This window comes from Odontesthes bonariensis, chromosome 20, assembly GCF_027942865.1.
Source record: "Odontesthes bonariensis isolate fOdoBon6 chromosome 20, fOdoBon6.hap1, whole genome shotgun sequence".
Taxonomy (NCBI): domain Eukaryota; kingdom Metazoa; phylum Chordata; class Actinopteri; order Atheriniformes; family Atherinopsidae; genus Odontesthes; species Odontesthes bonariensis.
In genome coordinates, this window is record NC_134525.1 from 16479026 (window position 1) to 16506307 (window position 27282).

Consider the following 27282-nt stretch of genomic DNA (forward strand, 5'->3'; position numbering starts at 1 on the left):
TGGCCAAAGAATCCAGTCTAAAACTGTCCACGCTACAGGCTACCTGAATTACAACAAGAACATTGTTATTACCTCATGCGTGTGCCAGAGAAAGCTAATATTGGTATAAAAATGGGAGCAAACAGTTTATACATTGAATCTTGTATTGTATCTTGTTTATTTTACAAGAAAAAAAGTATAAAAGATAATTTGTGGTGTTATAAAAAGTTACACCTGGTCTATCTAAAATTTTGATGGATTGAGAAAGTGACATACAACGTATACAGCCAAGCTAGCTGTTTACACCTCTTTTTTGCTAAGCTAAGCAAAGCAAAAATTGCCCTGGCTCCTGCATCATAGAACTGACAAAGTGGTACTAATCTTCCTGTCTACCTTTCGTCTACCAAAGCATGTCTCAGAAGAAAAAAAAATCTTAACATTATGTACTACAAGCAGCAAAGCTAAGCTAACTGGTTTCGAGCAAACAATTTTAGCTTGAACCCCCCTCTTCCCTTTTTTCCCAGCAGAAAAGTAGCCTACTGACTGCATACTCAGAGGCTTGAGTGCCAAGTATTCCTTTAAATGTGAGGTGTTCCAAGGCACATGGTGCTCTTGGATGTGACCAGCTTGAAAATCATGCAGATGAAACACTGCAAAAAACAAAGCCTTGCTGAAATTGGCATGGTCACCGCTTCCTTATACTACTCCCAATTTTGGTGCAGGGTAAAATAAATGGAACAACTGGTTTCACTAATGAGCCAGCAGTAGAAGGTGAATGACTGAGGCAACAGTCTCGATCGTTCTGGGGGAACATGTTGCTCCCTTACAGTCAAGTTGTTCGGTAGAAGTCTTTGGTTAGCAGGAATATGTTCTCTGGCTTGTTTTAGTTGCTGTTGCTTGTGAGTTGGGTGTCTTGACATGCAGGGTGTAGCTTTCAGAGGAGAAATGGAAAGGTGTATCTCATGTGTGAAGGAGAGGGGAAATGGAGGCAAGTAAGGATATATATATTTTCTAACAATTTTCAAAGTAAAGACAAAAAAGGAATGCAGTTATTAGGAACTGAACTGCTATGCAGTGATGTTATGTAATTTTGCATAGGTATACCCTAAAACTTAATCTGATTTTCACTCTAGATTTGAAATCTGGAAAAGAAGACCCAATTAGTTATGGGAACTTATAATTTATTCATTAAGTAAAAACAATCCAATACCTGATATCTGTAGGTGGCAAATGTATGTGAACCTCTACAATTGGTTTATTTACTGATAAAGTTACAGTAATATGTTTTCAATAAATGGGTTGACAGTCGGTGTGAGTCTTTCATATAAAGATCTTGCTCACAAAGCATTTCTGGAGGCATGTCATGGCATGAGCAAAGGGAGAATTTTGGAAAAAGAGATGTTGATGCTCATCATACTGCAGGTTACAAATGTTTTCCAGAGTTTGGATTGCACCAATTCGTAGTCAACACAATGAAAAGCGTTGCTCTTCCCAAGATTGGTTGACTGACAGAGATGACTCCAAGAGCAAGGTGTGTAACAGTTTATGGGATCACAAAGAAACCCAGTGTAACATTACACTCCTGTTGTTTGCGAGAGATCACTTGTACAAGCCAGAAGGCAAGGAAAAATATTATTATTATTGTATGTTTAAAGCAGAACTTTTGATTTCAAATGAGAAATACTGTTACTTCAAATTCACAGCTGGAAAAATTAAAACACTGCTTTCTAACCCATCTGTGAAACGTGGTGGACGTATCGTGGTTTTTACCTGTTTTTCTGAATCTGGGAAGAAGCTGAAAAAAGAGCTTGCCATGCTTAACTGAACAATGAGTTTTAAGAAAAGAAGGCAGGACCCGTCGATGACAAATGAATATCAAGAAAAAAATGGCTCATGCAAATAGACAAGGGGCCTTTAGCAAACAGGTTGCTCTGCCAAAGAGAGAGTATGTTTTCGAATGGCCAAGACAAATAGGGGACCTTAATCCAATAGAACTGTTATAGTAGAAACTGAAGAAAGCACTTCATGTGAGGAAAGCCACCAACAGCACAGATAAGTTACTGAATGTGCTAAAATCAATCCAAGCTGATGTGCGGGACTGATCAACAGTTACTGGAAATATTTAGTTGCGGTTATTGCTGCACAAGGGGATAACACCAAATACCAAAACAAAGATCCACATACTTTTGCCACTGTTATGCAATATTGTCAAATAAAAAAAAACCCTCTTTTGTCCAATTAAATTCCCTTCATCTACTTTTAGGATCTTTCAGGTAACATTTATGCAGAAATATAGGAAATTCAAAGTGTTTCAAACTTTACCATTTGCACAGATCAGATGGCAGCTCTGTACTCACTGGGCATTTTGTGATACTCTGCTCCCACTGGTTCATTCTGACACTTTCCTCCAGGGTGGTGCATTTCTTCAGCAGCAGATCCCAACCACAGTATGGGTCCCTGGCTCCTACACAGGCTCTAAAAGGTGAGAACAGAATTCACTATTTGCAGGCTTTTATTAACCTGTCATGCGGATAGACAGCTCTGCATTATGAAACAGCGTAACATCAAACATCAGGTTGAAGAGGGAGATTACAGAGGAAAGTATAAGATAAGATGGTGGGAGAAATGATGTATGGAAATGTGACATCTGGTAGTGATAAGATGGTAGGGGAGGTTATGAGCGAGAGTGTCAGAAGAAAGAGGGCAGAGGGTATATTGAGAAGAAAGAGTGGATAGGAGGGGTAAAGAGATAGTGTTAAGTTCGGACAAAGATGTGAGTAGTCACAATTAATAGGGAAAAAAAGAGGAACAAAAAGTGCAGGAAACATTGACGTCCATTATATAGCATCAGCGTCACAAAACGGTGCCTTAATACAATGTATTGATGGATTTTTCATTTATCAGCCCAATAAATATTCACTGTGAAGCTATTTTAGCAAAGGTAGCAGCATCTGTCTTTTTCGTATCTGCCTCAGATGGTTTATTGAGTGCAACAAAAATCCCGATGTTACTCTTTTGATAAAAATACATGTCTGTGGTGACAGTTTGGTGACATATCTCTCAGCTGCAGGTGTCAATGCTGCATGACATTCCCCTGGTGAAATGTGAACTTTTTTTTTCTGAGTTTCACAACAATGAGCCAAGTGCAGACACAAACAATAGCTCTTACGCAAGAAACACACCCTCACAGCTATCCATATGGATTTGCAAAAATGTAAGAATGTTTGTCTGCACACACAAGGTAGCTGACACAATGTCTGGGTGACTAGCAAAAAGCAGACAGTTGCAGACTGTATCTGTTAGGACGAAGACAGAAGGGATGACGACAGCAGCACAATATGAGAAGGGAGAAGAAACACGTCAGCACCTGTCTCTCAGGGAGCCTTAAGGGTCTTGCAGATTCTATACTACACAATGATGAGCCACACTGCCAAAGACAGAGACAGCCCTCTAAGATTTCAAACAAGTAAATGTATAAGAAATGTCAGCGAATAACCCAGGAATTCTCCCTACGGCGACCAACCAGTCTTGTATAATTTCTTTTATCTGTTTTGTTTTTTGTCCGACTTTCTTGAGCTCTCATGAGAAAAAGAAAGTTGCAATGAAGCACTGTAGTGGCTGTAGCACATATCACAGAGCAACAGCTGTAATATGAAGCCTTATGTCTTCTGTGTAATGCAATAACAGCTCATTGTGTGAGAGATAAAGAATGCAGGTGTTATTCCTTTTCTGTTTGCTATGATGGATGGGATCCAGACCTAGCGGTGAGTTCTCACACCCGGGCCTGTGCCTCTGGTTTTCTTTGCCAATATTTATTCCTTGATAGAGAGCCTTCCAAACAGACAGGAACTCAATATATCTGATAAAAACCCGCAGACGCCATAGGACTGTGCACAAGACAGAAATCGAGCAGTATTGTGCCAGTTCAATGACAAGACAGCAAGGCAGTCAGGGAGACGGACTGAGGGCAGCCATGGGCACCTCCAGCGGCTCAGACAAAGCTGATTTGGAGGATTTTAAATCTCAGCATAGCACTGACTGGCACCAAGGCCTGGTCCTCTCCGATAAAGAGAATCTTATGAATAAAGGGGCTTGAAAATTTTGTTGTGAGCACATTTGCTTTTGACTGTTTCCACTGAGATTAATGGCGTTTCTTTGTGCAAGTACTCACTCTCTGCTCTTGTGGTAGCTGCATCTCTTGAGTGGGATCTTGATGACCTGGTCTCTTACACCCACATAAAGCTCGCTGCGACTGTGCAGGATCAGCAGGCTTCGAATTGGCTGCCTCTTCCTGGGCGGGAACAACTCAATCTCCTCCAATAGGCAGCTCCCTGTGGACCGGTTGAGAGGAGAAAGCACTTTCCTGATAGTACCGTAATCTGGAAGAGAGACGAGGGAACAGGGGATTTGGTCAAAAAGAGGAAGAAGAGCGATTATCCACGGGAGAAAAAGTGAAGTAATGGAGGAGGGAGCAACAGAAAAGGATGGATAAGAACAGAGCAGTGTTTGAAGAGGAAAAACAACGACAAATAATATATATGGATTTGCAAAACTAAACAAGCCAGTGTGAACCCCATGTGAACTACACAACAATCGCCTGCAAAGAGAAAGGCTATAAAATAAGACTGTCAAAAAGAGAGGTGGCGCCTAATGTGCCAAGCTTGGCTGTGCCATCAATATGCAGCGCTGTAGTTGCAACCAGGGAATTGATATGGCACCTGAATGCATGATTTCTGGCCTACTTTTCTTTAAGGGGATATTCTAGGGGATGAAACCACTTTGTAGTTCTGAGAGCGAGAGAAATGTGGAAATCCGTGTCATCGGGAACACACTCTGACCTTTTATTTTATGCGAGGTAGGTCCCATGAGATGCAAATTTTCTTTTGGGAGTGTTAAAACAAACATAATCTATTATACATGCAGTCCCCTGGGCAAGGAAAAAGTAATTAGGTGTACAGTGGTGCCATAAAAGGAAGGTTGAAATGCTAATAGGTAACTTTATGACAGGTGATGTAAAAGTTAAGTTTTGCCCCAAGCAATATGGACAATAATGCAATTAATATTTCATGTAACAAGTAGTATATGAGACTTTGTATTTCAAACTTAGAAATGATATTACTGTACCAGTGTGGCTCGATTACATGCTCCTTCACAAGAGACCTGTAAGCTATGAGGACTAAAACTATAGAGAGCTGGGTACTAAGCATGGCACCTAGGAACCAATGTCAGCTAGCAGCTGATGGTCAGAAAAATAATTCCAAACGGTTGTTGCCTTGATTCTACATATTCTGTGGGTGCTGTCCTTTCACAGTATTTATGTTGCTTGTGTTGTAATTATAGTTATTTAAAATGATTTTTATTTTCATCATTACCACTTATAGTTTTAAAAAAAGTGTTTTTCTTGTGCTTCTCTGTTACGGCGGGGGAAAAAAAGGCTTGTGGAATATCTTATAAGGTCCTCTTTTCTAATTATACATGTGTAACAGTGCTGCAGATGTGATGTGTGTGTACGTGTGTGTGGTGACTTTGAAGTTTGTTTTCATGCTCTAATCAATGACGTGTATTATCTGTCTTTCACTCTTGAGTAATTAGTAAATTACTGTTTGAGCAAGCAGCGGCTCACCACGTAAGTATTTATTCTTTTTTTTTATTTTCATCATGGCACGCACCTCCTTTACTTTGGTGAAAGGAAATCGCTCTCAAATTCATCAAAATTCTGTTCACATTAACTTCCAAGCAACATATCCTGCTCCTGAAATGATCAACAAGTGCTGAATAACAAGTTAGCAGATATACTCAGCAAACCCCGTGTTCGTACAAAAGAACCTCGCACCCTGACATCATTGGACTCCCAGTTGAAGCCATTAGGTTCTCCACAAAGGCCCCAATCAGAAGGGTGCGTTTAGGCGTTAATAATGTCATGTGATTAGGTACAGCATTTGCTCTAGCCAATGGCCCTGGCAGCGTTTCAGATGTTTTCATTATTGTCTGGTTAGTGTCTGGGGAACTTGCAATGTGGGCAGCTCTGATTCAGTGCTACATTGATCACAGCACCATGCAAACAATGGGAGGGGTGTTTTTGAGGGAGATGCCGAGCACAGAAGCAGTGAACCGGAACAGACTGTATGTGTGTGTAAGTGAGACAGACCCAGACAAAGATTGTGTGTGTGCATATATCACGTAGGATATGCAAGATATCTTAAAATAACACTGGCTCTACAACAGGAGGATCATGTTGACATTTCCCAGTGGGCTTATGGTACATTAGCACAGTGAAGTGGGTCACTACGTTCAAATTTTGTTCAGTGCATCTGTTCGTAAACCATATGTCTATGTATTATAAAACAGTTCATCAAACAAAGGTGTCTTTTTGGTGACTTACTGGTTGTGTTTTCCGCACCCTGCCAAGTCTCACATCATATATTATCACACCAGTATGATCAAACGATCTACTGATAAGCAGACGGTGCCATGAAGGCACATCGGACAGGGTGAATGTGTAAGGGAGCATGTGTGTGTCATTAATCGTTCGTCTGTATTATTTTGACACATGACTGTTGGATGTTTTATGATATTTACGAGCAAGGGATTACACTGAAATGGCATGTGGTGTGATATGGTGCATGTATGTCTTTTAGGGAAGTCATGTAAATTATAAGCAGCATGTGGTGGACATATGGAGGTAAAAAGTGATCGAACTCATACCAAACATGAAGCTTTGATGTCTACATGATGATAATACAGACCGACTGGTTTTCTTCTTTTTTCTTTCTTTCTTTCTTGTGTAGAATGCATTTCAAGGGCTTCAAGCCCCCCAAAGTCAAGTATTTCTTTGTAACAATCAATATTTATGGCCTTATGAGAAAGAATCTGTGTACTTTAGGAAAAATGTATGCATTGGGGTATAAGTTCATTAAACTATTCATCTACTCAACTATTCTACCAGTACAAGACTCTGTAGGTGTGTTCTGACAATGTGTTTATTGTTCAAGTAAGATCCAAGTGATTATAGTAAGAAGATGATTGAGAAAATACGAATCAGGACCTTTAAGATGGCGTAAAATTGAACCAAATCAAAACAAACTGTATATTCTGAGAACTAATATGTACAGTGTAGTGAGTCAAATTACAAATGTGGGAAAACGCTGATTATGAAACTAAATATTGGAATATTGGAATATTGTTTAGAAAAAGTGTTATAAAGAACCTACCAGTGGCCAAATAAATGATGTGAAACAGTGTGTCTTTCCCCTGCACCACATCCACTGCCACGTGAGTGAAGCGGACATTGTCCTCCATGAAGTAGGGCACGGTGACCACGGGCTGGACCACCTCATGCATCAGCAAAAACTTCTGAGCGTCCTGCAGGTTTCTCTTAGTCAAGTTCACATAGGAGCCAGAGTCGATGGTCCCACACTGTGGAGGTGGGAAAGTCAGGAAAAATAAAAGCTTTGATTAAGCACATCGATGAAAGCCAAGCTCTTAGGCGCAGCAAGTTAATAAGCTTGAGATTTTTGTTCAGAAGAACAACTAGAGATGGAAAAGGGAGGGATTGAATGATTAAATGAACAAGGATTTAAAGTCAATTGCTGGCTCTTTGCAATTGTTTTCTATCCTCACAACCTCAAGGCTTTGTAGTAGATACACAGAGGCTGATGGAGGAAGAATGAATGAATGTTTCAATGGGTGAGCAGTAATCTCTTTTATTAGATTTTCTCCTCATGCACATATATCATAATCATTAAGTTTTGCACCTCAAAAATAACAACTAAAATCAAAAATGTTTTCAGAGCTTAATCATTCCTATAGATCATTTTTCCCTAAATGCAGTAATATCAACCAACTATTTAAAAAATTATCAAAATAACTTTTAGGACTGATGAAACTCTAGTGATACCAGAGCCATTTCACATAAACAGGTAAAATCATTATACATTTTATTTTTTGTCCCAGTCTAGCTTTGCTACTGAAGTGGAGTTTGTACCACTGCACAAGGCAAAAAGGCAAAAGATATTTCCGGGGTTTCATTTATTAGAAAGTATATATATACCAAACTCTCTCCAAATGGGAGTATAAAGAAGGAGATATCAACACTATGGCTTGTATTTCTTTTACATTTGTTCACATAAAAATGTATTTTTATAGTTAAATGACATTTTATAATTAGGTATATTTATCTAGGAAATGTTTGATTTATTTCTAGTATTTTGAATAAACTTGTTTTTCTGGATGTAATTGGGTCTACCGGCAATATATATGGAACTGCACACTGGTGTCAGAAGCAGGTTATATTATCTGGACCCAGTGTAGCACAGTGTAGCACTAATGGCATATCAAATAATAACAAGCAAGGGTATATTTTCGTTAAATGCTGTCACTGTCCAGTGAGCCTGCATTTTTCAGATAAGTCTTGAAATATCAGTGAGTTTTTATATATGCATGTCTTTTCCATACAATTATCTGAATAGGGAATTAAAACATTGCTATTATTTTTATCTTACAGGCTCAATGTGGCTCACGTTGTAGAGACACATGGCATTCACAGGAAAAGAGGAAATTCATGCTTTTTAAAGCGCAAATGTAGACTGTTTTCTCCACCAAGCTGATCGGGATGAGGTGAAGCACATAGCCTGAGGCAGCTGAGGGAGAGCTGGCTGAGTAACGCTAACCATGTGTGTCCCTCTCAGTAAAACAGGTCCCAGGCTGGGGTTAGGATTGCAGATTAAGCTCCCTTTCACAAAGAATAGGCCTCAGCTAAAATGCAGTGCATAGAAAACAAAAATAATCCTTTCATGGCAATTAAACCAACCCAAATGACCAGGGCTGTTTTATAGTATTGTATTGCTCCAGGCCAACCATATACAGCCTCTCCGTACTTATGTGAGACTGGACCTTAGGTGGTGATTAGTTTCTGCTGACTAGCCACAGTAGTAACAACATGGACACTTTATACAGATCAATCCTTGGCCTTCACTAGACTGACAGATGAGAATCATGAAGAGCTTCCCCAGGCTGGTGAGCGGATCAATGCTCTTACCACATCAGGAGATGGAAAACTAGAGCCCTGGAAGACTGGCAGATGCAATACTGTGCATGCATGTGCTTCAAAATGAGAGTCCAGCTTATGTGTTGCATGTGTGTGGCGTGGAATTCTCAGTAACACATGTTTAAGGTTTCCTTTTGTGGTTTGTACTCATATTATGTGCAAGTGTCTGAGTCCCAAAGCGTCTGCATGACTATAATTTTGCCACAGTGTGGCAAAGTGAGTGGGACAAAGTCAGGCGCTGACCAGTGAGGTTCTATTACATCTGGGAATGCACCGAGAGATGGATGTTATGATTTTCTCTTCACAGCCAAGGTGAGGGACACAACCATCATTTGGCTGAGGGCCCATCCAACACTCAGCTGTCCCCCATCATCACCAGTGTGCTGGGCCCTGCCAGAATGATAAGTGCCACTCAGAGATGTTTTACACCACGGTTTAGCAAAATGGACTTTTTAATTCAAAATGCTCTTCTTGTAGCTTGTCCTTTTAATCTGATTCTAATCTTTTGTTAGTTTTATGACCACAAATCCTTTTGATATGAAAACGGAGCAAACTGGCACCTTTATTTTGATGCACTAAATCTCTAGAATGCTTCCCATCAGTCAAATTTAACATATTATAAAATATATGGAACTGAATAATTTTTCTTTTTCTTTACCGTAAGCAATTATAAAATGGCAGAAGACCTATACAACACATAGAAGGTATTAGCTTCTAATGCACAATGAACATGACTACCAGCCTTAGTAAACCCTGCTGGATCAATCGGTGTGGTTCAAATAAATGGAGGGATTTTCTCTACAGACAGACAGGGAATTAAGCTCTCAATCAATGAACAATGTGTGTGTGTTGAGTGAAGACTTTACATTCATAATTATCCCCATGTGGCAGCAATAACCCTTTATTTTTATAGGTGTCTTTGTGTATAGTAGATAGGCAGATGGCCAGTGGCTTTTAAGGCTGCTGGTTTCCTATAGGTGTTTGTTTATGCTTGCGCATGTGTGAAACTGTGTGTGCAGAAATGACCCCAAAAAAGACAGGCTATAAATCTTGGGCTCGTAAATCTAATCCACCAACATTGACAAATGCTTGATGAAGATGTCACTGAAACCTAGATAAAGTGTGCATCGGTCCAGCTGTGAGGAGCAGCCATTGTGCCTGAGCTTAAGTGGAGAGATGGGGACGGAGAGGAGGAACTGATCCGTGTTTATTCTCGAGGAACACAGCCACATAAACACACTATGGTGTACAGAAACTTCTTTGTGGAGAAGCCATAGTACCCTGAGCAGCAAAAAATCTGTGCTCAGCGTTACCAGTTAGGGAAAGTTAGTTTTCTTAAAGGTAAGGGAAATCCACCAGCTGTGGATTTGGAGATACGTGAGCGTGTGACGGCAGACAGAGACATTCCATGTTAGAGATTCATTGGTGTGTATACAAGTTTGTATTAACTGTATTATGACAACTTGCACTTTTGGATATGAGCATTTCATCCACTTTTTTTAGCATGAACAATGTCATTATAGATTATGTGTGTGGGTAAGTTCTTGATAGCAGACTCATGCATCTGCTGGCTTGATGGAAACACGATCGAGTGGAAAGAAGGCGTGTGTCACCCAGTGGTAGGCAGACCTCAGAGGAAATTCAATCCCTTATGGGAGGCTGTGTGGATTAGTTCCTTCTCTATCTGCTAAGCCTGCAACAACTGAGAGCCACTTGCTCCTCCAGTAAAACATTCCTTCTATGTCATATGGAGTGGAAGTCTGTCTTTCCCCTTTAAGATAGGAGTACATACATAAAGTGCCATCTGTGCAAAAGAAGTCTTGTTTATTCGGAAGGGCTGCACTTCACAGATTGAGGCTATATGACATTTTCAAGAAATTAATAAGCCACAGTAAAACACACTGGGTCCAATGTGCTGATGTAGATTGGATCTTCTCTGCTATGTATTTTTCCTGAAGGATGAATTTGGCTCATCACATCTCCCATCAGAACAAATTGTGAAAACCTTGCAGATGTTAAACTAAGAGGGCTAACGGGGTAAACATTAGACAAGCTTTACATTAATACGTCGTCATTTGAACGCTTTAGTTTTCAGCTTAGTGCAATATACAACTCCACAGAGCCATGGGAATGGCTGTCATCAAATTAGTTTAGTTTCAGTCATTGTAATATGTCTGTCCAGTTCAAATGTAAAGATGAATAAATAAATACGTAAATAAATAAGAATTAAACAAATAAAAACAATAGAGAATTTCATTACAGTTAGATTACCTGAAAGTTTGGGTTGGGGTTGGGGTACGGCAGCCAGGCAGACCGTGAGTTTTCCTGGTACTTAAAGGGCCCGTTGAAAACCTGTGATATGGCACTGAGATTGAAGGCACACACTGCAGATGCAGCAATGCTGTTTCTGAGTGTCAGCAACAGAAAAAAAGGTGAAGAGATGGATGATGACATGGAAGTAAATATGAGAGAGAAAGAGAGAAACAGAGAAAAGTATTAAAGGATCGAATGTACAAAAATCCTAACAGCACAGATTTATTTGTAAAGATGACCTCTGTATGTTTTCATTTGGCTAATGCACACTATGGCTTAAGTGATTGTCATTACTGGATTATAAATCCAGCAATGCGCCACAATTAAGATGCTCGGCTTGTCTGATGAACCGTATAGATCTTAGACCTGAAATACAGCTTTGACTTTTTAAGTTGTCAGTTTCAACAAGTGCTGGTCGCCTCCCTCGGAAGAGAGGCTAAAGAATGAGTGTATTAACTCTCGACTCAGACTGCGCAACTTGGGCGATGTGAATTATAACCGAGTGCAGCTGTTCATTAAACTCTGTGCCTGCAGGGGGAAATGTTTCCAATACCCTTCAAAAGACTTCTTTTTCAGCAATGTGAAGGCATTGACCATAAAGAATTGATTACTCAGCTTTAATAATGGTCTGCGTGTGCAAGTGTGTGTGTTCGGGGGTGTGTTTGTGTGTATGTGAAAGGAAAAAAGTAAAAAAGTGGAAGAAGCAGCGATGTCTCTGAAAATAGATAATAATAATATCCCTCATTATAGCCTCATATACGTGATATAACGTAGACATAGATGCTGTAAGAAGCCATCCTATTTGTAAGTGAAAAAGTGAAATCATATGATATATATAACAATACTACATTTAAAACAGTTTTATTTCTAAGTCTTCTACATGATTCATCAACTTTTTAAGATCCTCAGTTTTTTGCATGTGACACCAACACACTCACTCTCACCTTGAAACAAATTTAAAGTTAATCCAGAGCCTAGGGTGTCACATCAGTGCCTCTTTTTGAAATAGTGGCCAACATATAGATTCAAGATTCAAGATTCAAGAGGGTTTATTGTCATTCCAGCCATATACACAGTATACAGTGCAATGAAATAACGTTTCTCGAGAAGTTTTTCACTGCAACAAACAGCAACAATAAAGAACAGCTGGGACAACAGAGGTGATCAGATCAGTCTCTGAGCGTTGAGGAGTCGTATGGCCTGGGGGAAGAAGCTGTTTTGTAGTCTGGTGGTGACAGACCGTATGCTGCGGTACCTTCTGCCAGATGGGAGGGGTGAGAAAAGTCTATGTGGGGTGGGTGGGGTCTTTAAGAATCCTGGTTGACTTGCGGATGCAGTGTGTGGTGTAGATGTCTGAGACGGAGGGGAGAGTGGCTCCAATGATCTTTTCAGCTGTCCTCACCACACGCTGAAGGTTTTTGCGGTCCAGTTGGGTGCAGTTACCGAACTAGGCGGTGATGCAGCTACCCAGGAGGCTCTCTATGGTCACTCTGTAGAAGGTGGTGAGAATGGTGGGAGGGAGGTGGGCTCTCTTCAGCCTTCTCAGGAACAGGAAGTGGAGACGCTGCTGAGCCTTCTTTACAGTGGAGCCGGTGTTGAGGGACCAGGTGAAGTTCTCCGCCAGATGGACACCAAGGAATTTGGTGTTCTCCACAATCTCCACCGGGGAGCCTTCGATGTGCAGAGGCTCGTGGTCCCTCTGTGCTCTGCGGAAATCAACAACCATCTCTTTAGTTTTGTCCACATTCAGAGACAGGTTGTTGGCTTTGCACCAGGTGATCAGCTTTTCCACCTCCTCCCTGTATGATGACTCGTCGTTCTTTTCAATGAGACCCACCACGGTCGTATCATCAGCGAACTTGATTATGTGGTTCGAGTCATGTAGTGCTGTGCAGTCGTGGGTTAGGAGTGTGAACAGCAGTGGACTGAGCACGCAGCCTTGAGGTGCCCCTGTGCTCAGTGTGGTGGTGCTGGAGGTGTTGTTTCCGATCCGGACTGACTGGGGTCTCCCCGTAAGAAAGTCCAGGATCCAGTTGCAGAGGGTAGTGTTTAGGCCAAGCAAGCTCAGCTTCCTAATCAGGTGCTGTGGGATGATAGTGTTGAATGCTGAACTGAAGTCTATGAACAGCATTCTGACGTAAGTGTCTTTTTTGTCCAGGTGGGTGAGTGCTAGGTGGAGGGTGGTGTTGATGGCGTCGTCGGTGGAGCGGTTGGCTCGGTACGCGAACTGCAGGGGGTCCAAGGTGGGAGGCAGATGGTTCTTGATGTGCTTCAGGATCAGCCTCTCAAAGCACTTCATGATGGTAGGGGTGAGTGTGATGGGGCGGTGATCATTGAGGCATGACACAGGCGACTTCTTGGGCACAGGGACGATGGTGGTGGTTTTGAAGCACGATGGGACGATGGCACTGCTCAGGGAGATGTTGAAGATGTCCGTGAAGACATCTGCCAGTTGGTCTGCACATCCCCTGAGCACACTCCTGGGAATGTTGTCTGGGCCAGCAGCCTTACGTGGGTTGACTCTTTGCAGAGTCTTTCTCACTTCAGCTGTGGTCAGGCATAGCACTTGTTCGCCAGGAGGGGGGGTGTTCTTCCTTGCCACCACATCATTCTCTGCATCAAAACGACTGTAGAACACGTTCAGCGCATCGGGCAGGGAGGCATCACTGTCACAGGCCGGTGTTGTTGTCCTGAAGTTAGTGATGGCTTGGATTCCCTGCCACAGGTGCCGTGTGTCTCCACTGTCTCTGAAGTGGCCGTGGATTTTCTGGGCATGCGCTCGCTTTGCATCCCTGGTAGCCTGGGCCAGTGTTGCCCGCGCTCTGCTCAGGGCCTCCTTTTCTCCTGTTCTGAATGCTATGTCTCTGGCTCTCAGCAGTGCACGCACCTCAGCAGTCATCCATGGCTTCTGGTTAGAGCGCGTGGTGATGGATTTGATGACCGTGACGTCATCAGTGCACTTACTGATGAAACCAGTGACTGAAGCCGTGTACTCCTCTAGGTCAGTGGAGCCGTTGGTGGTTGCTGCTTCCCTAAACATTTGCCAGTCAGTGCACTCAAAACAGTCCTGGAGGGTAGAGATGGCTCCTTCCGGCCAGGTCTTTACCTGTTTGTTGACTGGCCTGGAGCGTCTGACCAGCGGTCTGTATGCTGGGATCAGCTTGACGGAGATGTGGTCAGAATATCCCAGGTGGGGGCGGGGCTCGGCACGATATGCACCGGGTATGGTGGTGTAAACAAGATCCAGCGTGTTCGCTCCTCTCGTTGCAAAATCCACATGTTGGTAGAATTTTGGAAGCACTGTTTTTAGATTTGCATGATTGAAGTCTCCGGCGACAATAAGCAGTCCTTCTGGATGTTTGTTTTGGAGATCACTGATGGCCCCGTACAGTGCGGTTAGCGCTTCCTTAGTGTTAGCGCTGGGAGGAATGTACACAGCTACAATGTGCAGGGAGGAGATCTCTCTCGGTAAGTAGAATGGTCTACATCTCACGACCGCGTATTCCACCAGCGATGAACAGGACTTGGAGACTAGGACAGAGTTGTTGCACCAGTCCGTGTTGATGTAAACACACAGTCCCTCGCCTCGTGTCTTACCGCACAGCGGGTCTCTGTCGGCTCGATGCGAGGCTAGTCCGTCTAGCTGAATGGCCGCCTCCGGGACGCGGTCACTGAGCCATGTTTCTGTGAAAACATACACACAGCAGTCCCTAGTGTCCCGTTGAGTAGTCCGTTGTAGTTTGATGTAGTCCAGTTTATTTTCAAGTGAGTGGACGTTAGAGAGCAGGATGGACGGAAGAGCCGGTCGGCTAGCATTAGCCATCAGCCTAGCGCGGACACCGGCTCTCTTGCCCCTCTTCCGTCTTCTCTCACACCGCTTTCGGCGCCTCCTCACCCGGCCCTTGTCTTCAGGCGAGCTCGGGAATTTGCGAAGCAGGCTGGTAGACTGTAGCGCGTCCTTTGTCTCCGTTGGTAACGCCGTTGGGCAGTGTTTAAGTCCCATAAGTAGACCCCGTTGGTAGACTTGTGATATTGCATCTGAGTGTTGCAGTTTAGCGGCCTCTTGAGTGCAGTTTGTAGATTTCAGACACATAACTTAACTACAATAATACACTAAAATTACACTGTTTTACACAGTTTTACCTCTCGAGGGGTCGCTGCGAAAACGATCGCGCCGCCGCTTTATGTTATATAGTGCAGTGATATACTGTACATCTATATCTAGCTGGTTGAGGACATTTGACACCTAAAAAAACGCCACTTTCAGAGATAGGTGGTGATAGAGGAGGAATAGAACAAAGATCCTCAAACCAAGATACTTGACTTTAAGACTCAAAGTCAAGTTTGGACACCTGAAGCTATCGGAAGACGACAAGAATTGGAACTTCTATGAGAGACACTTAACGATACATTTGAATTATTTTTCTTTACTTCCTTTTTAGTTCTGGGTTTAAGCACCTAAACGACTTAGTTAGAATAAGGAAATTGTGCCTTAGGCTTTTGGGCTTTAACAACAATAACTACGTGTTAAACAGTAAATCTCTCATTTCTGCAACAATCTTTTACTTAATTTTTTTCTTCAAAGCAATGGTGTTTTCCATTTTGACATCATCAGCAGAGAACATTTGGTTCCAATTTTATAGCTTTATAACTTGTCTTTTAAAAAGTAAAAAATCAGTCAAAAGGTATAGAGGCATTGTTTTGATCTACTCTTGGAGCAAACATTATCTTAACTTGCTAGCTAGTATGTTTGACACATTTATTGATATAATCAGTATAGAATCAGTGCAAACCCATCAGAGTTCCCTTTTACTTGTTTCTTCTACAGTATGTTTAAATACAGTATGTGCAATTTCTGTTAAATGCGTTGTGAAGTAGCTGTATTAGGAAAATGTTTAATCAAGACCAGTGAAACCAACATAAATATATATTCTGCTCATATTGTGATATAAAATACATAATACTCACACATTGGTTGTAAAAATACCATAGAGCAGCTCCAGCTCAGGTAAGTAGAAAGTGCCCTGCAGTTCGTTGTAATTGAAGGGGATTTCTCCTGGTCTAGAGCAGTTCAGTCTGGCCTTCATGAAGGTGGTCCACGTGTCCTCCAGAAGAAAGCGACCTCCAATGTCATTTTTACACACGCGTCCGGCACGGGAAAACACCGTCCTGCCACAATCATGCTCCACCGCATTCTCCCGAAAGAAGAAGTAGGTGAAGTTGCCGATATCGTAAGAGGAGACGAAATTTGGCTCTGTTGAAAAAGAGACAGGAGGAATGAATGGAAAGGAGAAAAAAGATCAGAGAATGAAAAAATAAAGACACACAGAGAAAGATTGAAGAAATCCAACAGACCGAAATGAAGTGCAAAGAGATTAAGAAAAATACAGACAGAAAAATTAAAAAAAGAAAAAGAAGAAGAGTGGGAGAGCGAATGGGTACTGTAAGTGTTATGACTGATTGACTCCTGGTCTGTGTGAGTCTACAGCCCACACAACTGCAAGTGATCAGGATTAATAACTACAGGCCATGTTATTAATGGCATTGTGATGTAATAAGAAAACTCATTTTTCATTCCCCAAACTTAAAGGTTAGGATGAGAAATGACCAAAATAGGTGTAGTTTAATAGCTCTCACCCTATCTGAAACATGCAACCTCCACTGCACTGTCACAGCTAAGACGTTTATCTTTATGTATGACATTATTGGATCTAAACCACGCACTTCATTCTCGATGACACTGATTTAATTCAGCTTTAAACGAAAGTGTCCCTCCATCACTTCAGCCCTGCCTCGCACTGCTCTGCACCTGCGAGGGGCAGTGGAGGGGGAGACGGGAGGGGGGGGGGGGTCGATGAAGGAAAAATCAATTCTTCCATAAAATTAGTTATTAAACCTTCTCCCTGAAGGTGGCTGCCAAGCAATATATGTGGTTGTTTAAATTTTTTTTTCAACTGAACTTAAATGTGAATCAGATAAAAGTCACTTGCTCACAAGATACTGATTGACTGACTCCTCAGAAGACAGGACACCTTAAGCTATCCGAAGCTTTTCAATCTGCACGGAGATGGCTTTGAGCTTTCTGGGAAAAAGACATTGATTCTGAAGAATTCACAGTTAAGTGCTCCTCCTTAAAGAAATGGTGAGGCATTTACATATTTACCTCACAAAGATTTCTGGTTGCCTTGGAGCTTATAAAATAGTTGTTTCTACTGATAAAAGGTATCTGAACAATGAAGAAAAGGGGCTCTTATGTTTCAGCATTTGCAACACTGCATTGTTGCAGCATACTGATGATTTGTGAAGAAGCTCAATCCTTTAAGGGAGACAGTTTCAACATCCCATGTGAGATAAGCATCTGCCATGCTCAAGTATCCTTGAGAAAAAGAAAAGAAAAAATCCCCACCAGCAGCAGTTCGTAGCTGTGAAGGAAAAATTCAAATGGAAAGAAAAAAACTTCAACTTAAAATCATCATTTATCTTTTATGGAACCTTGCAGCTATAACATTAATGCATGAATGTAATGTATGTATATATAAAACGTGTAAGATGTATCTGGACTACCATTGAGCCATTTGGAGTTGTACTGGGCAGTGCGTAGTGGTGGCAGGCCGCCCAGGCTGCGATAGATGGCCGGGTCTCTCCCAGAAAAATCCATGGCAGTGGCAGCATAAAGCTCCCCGCTGGATGTGATGAGAGCAGTGGAGTTGTGGAGGGGGTTGTAGGGACATCGAGCCATTCCACTGATCTGATCGTGTATTTCTGTCAGGTTAGTCAGCTGCAGTAGAAAGAAACATGAAAATGAGGCAGGAAGATTGAAAATGAAGCCGATCAAAAACAAGATGAACCAGAGCTTGTCTGGAAGCAGAGACTGCTCAGATACACCGCAAAGAAAATTATTTAAATTGTTAGCAAAGAGAGCGTGAGATCAGACACGAAAAGATAAATAGTAGGTAAGATTCACATTGGGCTTATTTATAGACAGATTATTGTTGAAAACTAGACACTAATATAAACTGGAATATCAAAGGGTAGCATTAAAAATGCAAACCGTAGAAGTCTGGTTTGTTCCTGCCTATATGCAAATGACGGGCTAAAAACAAACAAACAGAAAACAACAAAAAAAAACAACAAACTTCATCTCATTATCTTTTTGCTTGGTTTATATCATCTGACAAAAACCTTCAGGAGCAAGAAATTCATCAGAAAACACATTTAGAATAATTGGTTACATAAAACACTCAAACACAGCAGCTGCTTCAAGTCTAATGTTAAGAAACCACCTGTTTGAAAGCAAAAGAATGAATCTTGGCTGGAGTGTGTAATTGGTTAGGTTTCTGAGGATTCTACAGGACAACCAGCTGTTCTTAGGCTACAATAATAATATACCACATCTTTGAGACAGCTTTCTGGGCTTAAAAGAGGGACTCAGTCTTGTGTTGCATACTGCCTTTGAAAATAAAGCCAAATCCAACCCCCTACTTTTTAAAAATACTTTACAGCCTGACCTTGGCTTAGTGCTGACACACTGCACTGATTCCTACGTTTTAAAAAAAGTACAGGCCACAGCTGAGTGACTCAGCCCTGAATACAAAGAGGAAGTAATGCGAGTTTTAAATCCAAGATGTAATTATGTTTTATGGTGCAAAAGTAAACAGCATATGGGGATTAGCTCATAACTTGTGCTCCCATCCCTAAGACTGCACTAATATCAGGTTTGGAAATGCACAAATGATAATTAAAATATTCTTTATGCAATTTATTTACTAGCAATCAGTCAAGTTCAAGATTTGCGACTTTACATTGGTTGCAGAGGATATCCATTTAATGCAAAAGTCTCAAATGATTCAGAGCTCAAGCTTTCCTCTTTCTTCACTCAATTTCACTTATCTGCAGATTCCTTCCATTACTCCACAAGAGAAGGCCAGCTTTCATTCAGGGCTGTGCATTGGGTGACATTTCCAGCCAATTTTCTAAAGCCTGTCGATTAGGATCAAAGATTCCGTTAACTCCTGCCACCTCCGCGCCACCTCACCCCCGACAAAAAAGAGCTACCCTGTCTGTGCTCTGCCAGGCTGAGATGAAAGCTGGGTATTGACAGGACTCATACTGCTGGCCAAAGGGGTCTTTTTAGGTCAATTTGGTCATTTAGAAAAAACACAAGAGGGTGAGGGATAAATAGACTGCTGTGCACCCGTTGCATTTTGAGGAAGGGGAGAGAAAGTGGTCTCTGTAACTGACCCCGCAGCTGCACGAGTAGACACTGAAGTGGCTTTAAATGCCTTTTCTAAAGACTTTTTAGAAGGAGTCTGTTCAATCTGTTTTAGAAATACTGCAGGCGCAGCCAGTTGGGTGCTATGTATCGTGCTACTGAGAGGCTATTGTAGCTAGTGTGAGAATTTTTAACTGTCCACTAAAGCAGGAAATCTAGCCATACACACTGTGATCTGAGATGTGTTAATGGACAGGGCTGTCAATATTCCTCGGTGGGTGGCAGGCAAATGACACATCCTAATAGCTATCTGTCAAATAAGTGTGAACAGAATGTCATACATAAGTACTGTCTCAAGTCTACTTCATCTCATTCTGAGCAACTGGAAGTTGCTCTATCCTCAAGTGTAACCTTTGGCAACTACCATCACTGTCAATACTATAAAAAAAAAAAGACTAGTCTCAAGTGACTGGAAATACCTGGTTTCCAATATACTACTCTAAAGTTTTCTTTGTTGTTATGAAAAAACAAATCTTTAATGTAATAATTTTGCTTGAACCTTCGCTGTGTTCAGAAAACATAACTTATTCAAAATTTGATGCTCATGGAAAAAAACAGAAAGGTTTAAATAATAAACAATAAGCAGTTCTGGAAGATTTTACAATCAGCACATTAATTGGTGGCAGGTGAGGGTGCCAGGATTGGGTATAAAAGGGGCATCCCCCAAAGGCAAGGATGGGTCTTAGCTTACCATTTTCTGTCAAACTTCAGAAACTGTTGGATTGTTTTGTTTAATGTCTATGGTGCACAGTAATGTGAAAAGATTCAGGAAGTCTGGGGAATCTTTGTTTGTAAAGGCCAATAACACTGTTGGATGGATGTGACCTTTGAGCCCTAAGGCAGCACTGCATGAGAAAACATCATGCCACTATGATCAATGTAGCCACATGACCATGGGAGAACCTTTAAAAAAACGTCACAGTTCACCACTGCATCAAGTAAACGTAACCTGAAAGGTTGCTGAAGGAGGAAGCCACGTATCAGTTAGACGTGTCGCTGAGTTCTCTGATAACAAGCTCAGACCGGCATAATGACAGTGGGCATGTGTTCTCGTTCGATTTTTTGTGGCAAAGATGAAAAAATGTGAGGGAACCATTGATGCAGAGGTGTATATTGGAAATGTGGAGACATATGGCACCATCGAGCTAGTGTCCCATGAGTTTTGTGGTTATTTCAGCAGAACAATGCTATACCTCATTCAGCATGATTGAAACAGCATGGTTTCATAGACACAGAGTGTGTGTGCTTAACTGTCCTGTCAGCAAATCCACATCTGTCTCCTAATTTGAATATATGGAGCATCATGAGGAGGAGAATCGGAACTGTTGACCAGCTGAAATCTTGTTTTCAACAAAAATGGTCACAAATTCTTCTTGCAAAACTGCAACTACTAGCATCCTAATTCCAAAACAATAAAAAAGTTTAAATAAAAGGAATGTGTTTTTCACACCATAAATTAAAATCTAGATGTATTTTTTAAATAAATTAATAAATTGATCGCTTATGACAAAATTCATGTGGACATTTGGTCTGCTAAAAATTCAAATGAATGAACAAATGACAGATTTAACTTTTTATTGTGTTTTTTAAAAAAAATCCCAACTTAACTGGAAATTAGGTTTGTAAATATTAAGACTGTGGTGTGTCCAAATAAAGACATACTGTCTTCAATTAGGACACAAGAAAATCACATGATTAAGGAGAGTCAGTCAACCTTAAAATGGTTAGCTGTGGTTTAATCAAGAGCCACTGAGCTCTTATCAGATTATTAATATTCTGCTCATCCTCTGGTCATCAGCACAGCTGATAGTAAATCTGCCCAAGCTTAATTCCATTGCTGTTGCTGCTACCAACCGTGTTTCACATTAACGAACATTTAGGGTGTAAATATGACAGCGACTGATGAAATAATGCTATAATAATGTCATGGCATTTCAACTATATGTGTTTTCACAGCGGTAAACAGTCATTATGAGCTGCTGACCTTTAGATGCAGTGCTTTTGGTCAAAAACAAATGTCATCATAATGGTTTAACTCCTTTCCCGTCCTCTAAAAATCCAACAGAGGGAAACGCAGATGTTGGATATGGACCTGTCTCTGCTCTATGTAAGTACCATACTCTGACATTTTGAATGTTGCTCTATACTTAACTTCTGGGGGCATCTGTCCCCAACAATAGCCTGTTAGACGCTTCAGTTGCCAGAAAATATAGATAATATCACAGTTCCAGCAAGTTGTAAACCGGCATTTAATAGACACTATGTCAAGAGCCTGCTGAAACACAAGAGCAATTCAAACTGAGTCCAACTACAAATCCCTTTAAAAAGTGGCATGAAGAGCTGCAGGGAATTTGAACAAATAGGGGAGGGAGAAGTGAAAATGTTTTATCTCACCAGATTTGAATACAGAGGATGTAAATATTTTAGCTACTTTTAAGGACAATAAACAGTGTTTCCTTGGATGCTAGAGCCACCATTATATGGAGTATTAAACTTAATGTTTTGGTTGCAATACTTCACAAGTTTGAGGTCACATTCCTAGAAAGAGCCCTTATTAAGATATATTTTGTGATTAGGCTGCATCCCTGATAGCACAAAATAAGGAAGGAAATACAGTGAATCCTGAGGTATGTCATAACTCACCTTGATTAAATGATGTGCCTGACCTTTCCGTTTGACACTGTCGGTTCATTAAATAACAGTTTAACCAATTAAACTTTTCAAAACACATTCTTGTTTTAAAAGGATGACAAAAGCTGCTGTTCAACATAGCACTGCAACCAGTATGCGAGTCTGGTGATGGACTGCTACAATCTGCAAGACCAGGTTTACATCACAAGAACAGCCAAAGCAGCTCCATGATATTTATTGGATGAGATGTACCGGTAACTAAAATCAGTGAAAAAATGAGAGACAAATTGTTCTTTGAATATGTTATGCCTTGCTCTGAACTTGCTCTGATAATAGCATCGTAGAAGTTCTGCTCTTATTCATACCGTTCGGTTGGTGCAGATGGGGGTGAAGGCGTTGGTTCCACAGGTAAACAGCCTGTTCCCATTCACGAGCAGCACCCTAATGTAGTTCTGGCACTCCTCCTGTGGAAGCACACACCAGCAAATACACAAATTGCGGTAAGCATTTAGTAGCACCACCATTATCTATCCACTTACAGACTACAGCATTAGGTAGAGGAACCAAATTACACTTCATACCAATAAATGAGAAAAACACCTGGAGCCTTGGGAGGGCTGCTCCAAAACGTGGCCAAGCTAGACAGAGTCAAATCAAGGCTAATGCCCACATGGCTTAGCCATGTCACATCTTAATTCAACAGGGACTACATTTGGAGAGGGATCTCAGAAAGGCAGAGACCAGATAAATGCAACAGGTGTGGGAGGTTAGTTTAGAAAATTGCCTTGGCTTTGTTGACTGGTCAGAAAGTGAAATGAAAATGTAGCCTCTCATACACTTCATTCAATCCCGTTTCTTCTTAGCCAGCTTCCCAAATTTAATCAATTCAAACCACTTTTCTCGAAATTAGGGTGAAGTACGTGCTGATCGCTCTTTTCTTGACTCTCTTCTCTTTCTTGAGGTTTTTGGCCTGGTTGTCTAGACAAAACACTCAGGTTAAAAGCTCTCGACAAATAGAGCGAGACTGACGGAGTGAATGATTGACTGAATGATAGATTGGCGCTCAATGTTATGAACTCTTATCATAAAGGTTGAGCTTTGATTGAAGCTTGCCAGTGATTTCCATCAGCAATAGTGATTCCGTTTGAAATGCAACAACAGTTTTGAGTGTTCCTGTCAGAGAGCGGCTTTTGTTTTTGTGGTAGGACGGGGTGATAAACCTGTAGGGTCTCCTCCATCTAAATAGGGCCATGGCTGGGTTGGTTAGGGCCTCTCGTAGAAATTTAAAACCTTGTAAATCCCCTGTTGTCTGAGCTGCATGAGGTGCCTGGAGCAACTCTTCCTCCCCTCTTCCCCCTCTCCAGTGTCTGATTTAGAAGTGGAGGTCATAGTTGCAAAGATGGAGGGGCTGTTATTTCCCCGAAGCAAGTTGAAGGTTGACTCGTAAAACAACTCGCTTCCTGGTGCTAAGCACAGTTTGAGTATATATGTGTGTATGTGTTTATATATGTGTCTTCCAAACAGAGGATGTGTGCATGAGTAGTCACAGTTGCAAGCATGTCCATATATTTGTGCTGTTTGTGTAGCTTGTCACGCACCGTATACTTGTGTGTGTATGTGTGGGCGTTGGCGTGGGGGTGGATTGTGAAGGTGTCTGCAAAATTCAATTGTTTTCTAGAGTTTGTTTCAACGGTAAATAATGGCATATTTAATATTTTTCCAGCCTTATAGTCTTGAGTTGTTTATGAAAACTTCCTGACAAACGTTCTAAATCTACACTGTAATACAGAGGCCGTTTTGCTTGGCTCTCACATTATAAAACAAAACAGAGGCAGCAATCACGTCCTGTCAAGTCGATTTAACTCTCCTTTCTTCTGCCAGTTAAAATAAATCAAATACACAAGAGAAGAGTGGATGCGTGTATTAGGAAAAAAATCCAATCACTTGTAAATTCACTCAAAGCACAGGGACGGTATCTGTGTAATAGCTTAAGCGATAGTATGTTGCTGTGCATTGAGCTAGGTAATAAACCATCGAAAGCCCTGTCAGCTGCTGGAGAAAGAAGTCTTTTAATGCTATTCTTAGTGTACATCACAGGAGTTGATCCTCAGAAGGGAACATCGAGCAAAACAATTCTGCTCTGCCAGACTGCAGTGACTCGCAAGGACTGGGGTAGCTTTGGTCTGTAATTCACTACGGCTATCATGTGCTGGCCTGCCTCTGCATGCCTATTATGGGTCTCTAACCACCTTTCACAGGAGGATAAATACACAGTGGCATGCACACACATAGGGATCAGGGCTGGCCAGTTCAGCTACAAGTCAAGTTCAGCTTGAAACCATCTGTTTTGTAGACAAAAGTATGCCCACTGACCACACACAAAAATATACCATTCAAAGAAAGAAACTGCAAAAACAATAGGAACTCCCTTCGAGGAAGGTCTATAAATAAGGGTTAAAGTGTGGCTGGGAGGGTTTTACTTCAAAAATAAATTGATCTAAATCCACTTTGAGGTCACAAAGCTGGAATTCCCAGGATGTCTATAGGTTAAGGCTGAATGAAAAGCCTCCATATTGCTTTCAAACCTCACTATGTTTCATCATAACTTTATATACTTTGATTTTGCTTTGCCATTTTGATGTAATGTACTCTTTGAAGCGGATCGATGTAACTTTAGAAATAAAAGGAGATCTCCGATTTCTGTCTTGAATAGACAGGATTTTTCCAAGCAAGTGACGTTAATCAGCATTGAAGTGCTACTGGGAAATTCTAACATCAAGAGCCTTCAGCTCCACTTAAACACCATTTATTCATGTGTTATTTTTGTAGATTACCCAACTCACAGCAAAATGCTGAATGATCAAGAGCGTGCGCAGGGGGGGGGGGTTGGAGTAAAATTACAGTGGTGGAGATTTGTGCTCCAGTTTGTAATTGTTCAAAATGGTTTTATCCTAATAAGACATCAAGGGAAATTCCATCAGTTTTACACATTTATTTAAGTTTATTCGACTAGGGTTCAGAGTAGTTCCTTGTCAAATACAAGAAAACAGGTCTTCTTATTTAGTGCTAACTGCTTTCATTTAATGCTGCCTGATAAAGACTGTAGTTGTTAATCATCAACATGTAAGCATTGTTTGTGACCAAGTTAGCATCACAATTTGGGTCAAACTGGACACTTTAAGGGCTTGCATTGCTAAAACAGGACATGGAGCTGAAAATATGTTGGCAAAACATAGCAAAAGTCACAAGGTAGAACTTTTTCACAGGAAAAGTGTTTTTTTTATTTTTTATATGGTGCAGATACTAAATCTCATTTTTCTCAATATACCGAGCGTCTAGTAAAGCAATATAACAGTGTGTTCATGCATCACTTAAATTCACCTCAGATTTTCCACGGCTGAAGCAGGCTCCCTTGGTGAACTCATCGCAGTGCCACTCTGCCTCCTGCAGAGACAGAGAGAAGCAGTGTTAGGCTCCCAATAAACCATCAAAAGAAGAACGCAATGTCACCATGAAGAGCTTTGAAAACATCTCAGAGAACCAAAACAAAACAGTGTCTGGAATTTCTTTTGGAGAAAAAGAAAATTCTGATCTTTTTTTAGGAAAATTGCTGTGTAGTGACTTACCAGAAGAACACAAGAAAACACAGAAAATGTCATGGAAAACTTTACACCTTACACATTGACTTGGGAGGAATGTGCATGGAATGGATTGAAACAGAACTGAATGGTAAATGCCTCTGACATTTCACACCTTCGCTGTACTCTCAAACCAACATGCCCACACTCACTCTAGTGCACACACGTTAAAAGCCACGTTAAACATAGACACAGAATCCAGTTATATGAATCCAATTAGGGTGCATACCAAACAGAGGCCTCAAGAAATGATAGGCTAAGGTGCGCAGAAGCAGATGTCAATTTGATTTATGTGGGAGGTAAAAGCAGACTCTTGAGACATAACAGGCTGGTCCCTTGAGTAGGATGTTGATGTGATTTACATGTTAGGAAGAAACAGAGGGAGTCCTTTTTTACATATTAAAAAAGCAGAGAAAAGAAAAGATAAAAGTGTGACTTGTCTACCCCCAAAGGTGACGACAACACCCTGCTACAATTTCTACCTTTTAATTTGATCGGCACCTCTGGGTAAAAGGGGTCCTCATCATTGATAAAAATTCTCCATTCAAGTAATGAGGGCTGACCTTGAGAGAGAATCGGCCCTCTAAGTCGCTTACCTCTGTGGCAGATAGAATTAGCCCCCACTGCCACCAGTTCTGTATGACTGGCAGAGAGAAGATTACTTAACGGAAAACTTGGCTGGTGCAATATTACACTTAAGTCACGAAAAGTCCTCAAAAGTAAGACTGTTCAACTTCTTTTTTCTGAAGGCTACAGTGTTACAACTTTCTTGCGTTAATAACCTGGCAAGTGTCCAGGAACAGAATAATGTGGTTAATATCGCTAAATTACAAAGAATATTGAAGTAGTTTTAAGAGTAAATTTAATTTAATTTTCACTTCTTCCATTTCCTCTTTGAGAATGCTGAGAAGGTTTACACTGTGTTCCATGAAAGGCCAAAACCTTCTGCCACGTTGCCCCATGGGAGGTTTAGAAGCACCCGTATGTATACTCTCACCAATGCATGCAGGCACAGGCAGCAAAGCCATCTTAGAGAGAAGAAAGAGCTCAGGGTGCGTGATACTATTCAGGCAGGATAAGATATGGAGCATTAACAGAAACTGACTTCTTTCTTTTTCTTCTTCTGTGTGAGTCAGTTTGTATTCCAGGCTGGCTGTTCTGGGGGCCATGCATACAGACACCAACCACATACATCAGCACGAGCAGCTCAGCCTGCACACACAGCACCACAGCTGGCCCCAGCTGAATTCAATGTGGGCGCTCAAAGCGCTTTCGCTAATCGCAGAGGGGCAAGAAAACCTGTTAATGGCCTGAAACCTCGCTCACTCGCGCTCAGTGTAAAAATCAATCATAATAACAACTCGAAATCACATTAATGGGAGGAAAGTAGTTGCTTTTATCAT

General features: G+C 41.3%; 1 protein-coding gene across 4 annotated transcripts in view; it reads right to left on the bottom strand.

Moving 5' to 3' along the window:
- The window catches only part of sema5a (sema domain, seven thrombospondin repeats (type 1 and type 1-like), transmembrane domain (TM) and short cytoplasmic domain, (semaphorin) 5A), a 141318-nt gene that overhangs the window by 53527 nt on the left and 60509 nt on the right, over nt 1–27282 (bottom strand). For all 4 annotated transcript variants that reach the window (XR_012767694.1, XM_075452100.1, XM_075452101.1 and 1 more), the window contains 8 exons: nt 25623–25685; nt 22607–22705; nt 17903–18116; nt 16307–16592; nt 11297–11432; nt 7191–7395; nt 4151–4358; nt 2337–2454 (listed from right to left, as the gene is read on the bottom strand). Coding sequence is in view for 3 of the 4 variants with exons in the window: in XM_075452100.1 (XP_075308215.1) it covers nt 2337–2454; nt 4151–4358; nt 7191–7395; nt 11297–11432; nt 16307–16592; nt 17903–18116; nt 22607–22705; nt 25623–25685 (1329 nt within the window). In the remaining variant the exon portion in view is untranslated. The remainder of the gene's footprint in view (nt 1–2336; nt 2455–4150; nt 4359–7190; nt 7396–11296; nt 11433–16306; nt 16593–17902; nt 18117–22606; nt 22706–25622; nt 25686–27282) is intronic.